This window comes from Ursus americanus, chromosome 8, assembly GCF_024610735.1.
Source record: "Ursus americanus isolate L20-20 chromosome 8, mUrsAme1.1.p, whole genome shotgun sequence".
NCBI classification, from domain to species: Eukaryota; Metazoa; Chordata; class Mammalia; order Carnivora; family Ursidae; genus Ursus; species Ursus americanus.
The window spans coordinates 26,751,347-26,756,307 of record NC_142134.1 but is presented as its reverse complement, the minus strand read 5'-3'; the positions used below and the strand labels follow the sequence as shown (position 1 = coordinate 26,756,307).

General features: G+C 48.3%; 1 protein-coding gene across 1 annotated transcript; it reads left to right on the top strand.

The window, feature by feature from the left end:
• Positions 1-2,917: 2,917 nt before the first annotated feature.
• LOC123787104 (growth-regulated alpha protein-like) lies at positions 2,918-4,961 on the top strand. Its single transcript, XM_045789558.2, has 4 exons — positions 2,918-3,163; positions 3,256-3,379; positions 3,507-3,590; positions 4,342-4,961. The coding sequence occupies exons 1-4, from the start codon at positions 3,064-3,066 to the stop codon at positions 4,355-4,357; spliced, it is 324 nt and encodes a 107-aa protein (XP_045645514.2). The 5' UTR covers positions 2,918-3,063; the 3' UTR covers positions 4,358-4,961.

The window sequence follows — 4,961 nt, the reverse complement described above, 5'->3', positions numbered from 1 at the left end:
GTCTCACCTTCATCATGTGGACTGATGAGGGCAGGAATGAGGATTTCTGAAGGAAAACTAGGGTTCTGTTTTAAGGAACAGCAGGTGCCAGACAGGTAGAAACAGCAGTTGCAGTAGAGATTGCAAGGTGAGGCTAGCGCAGATGTGCTCAGTTAGCAACTGAGTGCCCTTAGACAAGGGGACACGGTCTTGGGAATTAGTGACATGCTCCCTTCAGACAGAACCATTATACAACAAACCGAAGCCGTCAGGAAATGGGAGGGAGAAGGGGAGCAATTATGCCAGCCCAGCTCTCGAGGCAAGCCAAGATAAAGCAGAGCCACACCACGCATTCTTGCTGGCCGATAAGCAAGATTGATTAACAAGATCCGTGCTCAGCGAGGAAGAGCAACCCAAGTTTTGCAAGCATATTGCAATGGATTAGTCAAATCTGAAATACAGTACCAGGTACAGGGTAAAATGGAATTTAGTAAACCGAATATATATTTTAGAGATAACTCCATCGGGTTAGTGATTGCATGGATTTACAGCTTGCACATATAAAAGGAGCATTCGGCACATCTTAAAACAGGAAGCAGTTAGTTTATAATGGCGGGCTTTACAACACGGATGCTCTTAACATTTTCTGAAACTTAGTGGGGCGTGAATTAGATGAATTAAATAATGGAAAGTGGTACCTTATGAAAAGAAAAAAACACCTTTCTTCTTACTTCCTGGATGCCAATAATTCTGATTTAAACAAGTCTTAGGAGTCATACTGCAGATAATTCCACAGATAATGGGTTAATTCTTGAATGTCTCATCCTTTTGGCGGCTGCTGTAAGTAAGCTGAAATTCTACTCTTCCTGTGTATTTGCTACGTCAATACTTAGGGTTGGGTCTGGGAATCATTATAGCTAATACTTTCTATTGTTTGGGCAGCCAGCTGTTAATGCCCCAGGCATAGAGACAGTCATAACTGAAATGTTTTCCCATAAATGAATTGGGGAGAATTTTTACTCTTATTCCCATCTTATATAGGAAACTAAAATTTCAAACACTGGTTTTAAAAATCTGTTCTAAGATCCCTAAAGAATATAGATGTACCCTCCTTTCACAATTCCTGATGCTGAACATTTTCAAAGACAAATTAAAAGATATTTCCCCCTGTTTACATAAGGATTCACACAAAGTGTTCTTGTTCACCTAAGTGTCTTCGTCAGTTCAGGCACTAAAACAAAATACCACACCCGGGCTGGGTTAAATAATAAACATTTCTTTCTCATTGTTCTGGAAGCTGGAAGTCTAAGATCAAGATCTGCAGATTCAGTGGGAAGCCTCTTCCTGGTTTGCAGACAGTCACCGTCCTGCTGTACCCTCACATGACAGAGAGAGATCAAGCTCTCTAGCGTCTCCTCTTATAAAAGCCCTAATTCCATCCTGAGACTCCCACCCTCAGGACCCCATATAGACTTAATTACGGCCCCAAGTCCTCATTGGGGTTTCGACATTGGAATTTGTGGAGGGCATATTTAGTCCATAACAGTAAGGTTTTAAAACACTACTTCCATTTTACTTAACAAATATTTATAGAACACAATATGTGCTGATATTTTACAAATGTTAACACATTTAGTACTGGTAACAACCCTGAAAGGCAGGCATTACTTGCTCTCTTTTACAGAGGAAAACCAGGAGCCCAGAGAGATTAAATAAATTGCCCACAGCCAGAGGGTCATGGGGCAAGAAAGGGTGTAGCTGAGGTTCCAGCCTTCAGGGCTTTACCACACTGTTCTGGAGGCAGACCAGCTCCCTCCGCCTGTAGCCCTTCTCACGCCACCACCAGAATGTCTCCCACCTCAGCGACGGCTGGGCTACCCTGGAGAATCTATTGAAGCTCTCCGGTTTAATCCAAAACGAGATATCCGAAACTGATGCTGAAAAGTGAATTGCCCCAGTGAGAAGTCCTCAGCTACACAGACCGAAATGCTTTATTGGCATTCTTAGAAAACTAAAGTAGTTGGCAGTTGTTTCCCAAGAGGACCAATTTCAGGAGGCAGATCAATTCAGATGACTGTGCAGTGGAATATCCTAGTAATCTAGTGTTTACCCACTTGGAAACACATCTGTTTGCGACTCAGGGGAGTAAAGGTGGGAGTTCGCTAGGTCCTGGCTCCCCGCTGTCCTTCATCCGATCTGTCAGTGCTAGAAAAGGTGCACCTCCCAATCCCAACATAGCCCTAGCGGCTCCCGAATGCCTGTCGTGAATGGAAACACGGTCTCCTAGACAACCAACAGTGGGGCGCCAGGAATTACTAGAGTGTGGGAAGTCCCAGAATTTCGAAGAGAAGAAATATGACAGGTTACCTCCTGTATCTTAAAATAAACACTGACTTAACCTGAGGCGCGGCCTGTCCCCCGACCTTATCGCCATGCCCCAGAGCGCAAAGCGTGATGTGATGTATCTGAGCTGATAACACACCAGAAATAAGACAAACGTTCGTCCGTATAATCTGAGATAACACTTTGAACAGAGCGTTTATTCCGGAGATAAATACAATCTGCAAAACCCAGTTTAAAGTGAAAGGATGTATATAGGTAAGAGAGGTTGCCATTCCCGCCTCAACTCTTCCAGGTGCAGCAGCTCAAGTGTCTTTGAGAATTAATTCTCTCCCCTAAGGGATCTAACGGGTCGGACCAAACCTGCCCCGCGACCCGGGATCGCTGGGCGCCCACGGTGCCCCCCGCAGGGGCAGCAGCAGCATGACGGTCACTCACACCCCCTTTGGGCATTTGGGCGGAAAGAGGACGTCCCCGCCTCGCAGGGACACAAGGGTGGCCAGGAGGGGGAGGGGAGGGCGGGTCCCCCTCCACCCCGGGGGCGGGGCTGCGTTGTCCTTTGCGACCCGGGAGCGACCTGCGGTGCCGGGAATTTCCCTGGCCCCGGGGCTGCTCACTTCCCCGCGCCAACCAGGGATAAAAGGGGTTCTCCCGGCTCGGGCAGCCACAGAATCCGCTCCGCCAGCTCTCGCTCCAGCTCTCCAGCTCCAGGCACCGCCGCCCCGACTCTCCGAGCTGAGCCCCATGGCCCGCGCCGCCACCCCCGCCGCACCCCGCGCCCTCCGGCTCCTCGGCGCCGCGCTGCTGCTCCTGCTCCTGGTCCCCGCCGGCCGCCGCGCCGCAGGTGAGACTCCGCACCCCCAGCCCACCGGCGGGACGGGGGGCGGTGGGCGCCACCCCGGGACAGCCCGCTAACCGGGTCTGTTGTCCCCGCAGGAGCGCCCGTGGCCGCCGAACTGCGCTGCCAGTGCTTGCAGACCTTGCAGGGAATTCACCTCAAGAACATCCAGAATGTCAAGGTGACGCCGTCGGGACCCCACTGCGCCCAAACCGAAGTCATGTAAGTGACGCTCCTCCCTGCTGCCGCTGCTCGCGTCCTTGTGCCCCCCCCCCCCCCCGCCGCGATGCCCCAGGCCCGCCGCCCAGCCCCACCTGCCGCCAACGCGGACTCTGCCTTCTCTCTGCAGAGCCACTCTCAAGAATGGACAGGATGTGTGTCTCAACCCCGAAGCCCCCATGGTCAGGAGAATCATCAATAAGATGCTGAACAAGTGAGTTGTGTTTTTATTCACACGTGGGACTAGAGTCATAGGTCACAAATACTGGCAAATGCCTCCGGAAAATGTTATCAAGGAAACTCAGGGTTTAGCTGAAGGACTGGAAATCATTCTTATTCCACAATTAAATTTGCTAGTAAGATCTTTGATCTGCTCTGGTGCCAGAAGGATGTTTCCAGTGCCCTCCGTGCCCGTGCAAATGAGTGTGGGTAGATGTGTGTCACTGAAAGATGAAGTAGATTTGGCCAATGGTGCAAAAATGCCTCCTACCCATGAAGGGGCTTCAGCCCTGAGAAGTGGGACCCCTGGTTTTCGGCAACACGGACCTCTGAAGCTTAGCTGAGGAGAGCAAGGACTTTGGGACCTCCCTAAACTCAAGTCTAGGGTCCCGTGAAAATTTTCTAACCCCTTTGAGCATCAGCAAAATGGGATAGATAATAATAGCTATTTCATGGATTGTATGAGGTGTAAGTGAGGTCTTGCATGTAAAATTTTAACCCAGTGTGACGGTGAGTGTTAGGTTTTAGCTCTTTCAAGTCAATAGTAGAGTTCAGCCCACAGCCCCGCCCCTCCTCAATAAAAGAGCAAGTTCTCTGCTGTGCAGGGCAGTGGGTACCGTGGGACCGTGTCTGGGTGCAGGGCTGGGCCAGGTCTGCATACAGAAATCCCTCCAGCTTCAGGGGCCAGTGTGAGAGAAGAGCAGGGCTCCTTAGCACCTGTAACAGTAACCCTTTTCTCCTCATAGGGGCAGCACCAACTGACCTGGAGACAAGACGCTGGCTGGTGGCGGTTCCTGAAAGTCCCTTTTAGGAGCTGAGAATGAAGAAGAGAACAACTGGCTCTTGCAGACATCTAGAAAGGCCTTACTGTGTTTGACTATTATGAGTTCTATTTATTTATGTTTGTATTTATTTATTTTTCAAAGCTCATATTTAATATTTTACATGTTAGTATTTAAAGATGTGAATGCCTTTAATCAAGCATAACTCGGTCCTGATAATCTGAAGACGATGGATTTTAAATGACTCATGAAACCAGTGTTTCCTGGGAGATCATGAAGTGCCAGGCACACTGATGGGGTAGGGGGTGGAAGAAGGGAGTCGAAGCAGTTAAACAGTGTATACAGATCTATTTTTGTACTTGTTTAAAAGAACGTATGTTGTTATTTATTGAAACTGTTTCACACATTATGTAGTCAACATTTTTATGTTGAAACTTCCCTTGGACATTTTATGTCTTGCTTGTAGGGCATAATGCCTTGTTTAATGTTTATTATGTAATGTTGCTCTGTCTTGGAACAGAGAAGTCAAAACTACTGTTATAGTTTTACAAATGATATGACAATAAAAGTTTTGCAAAAAATAA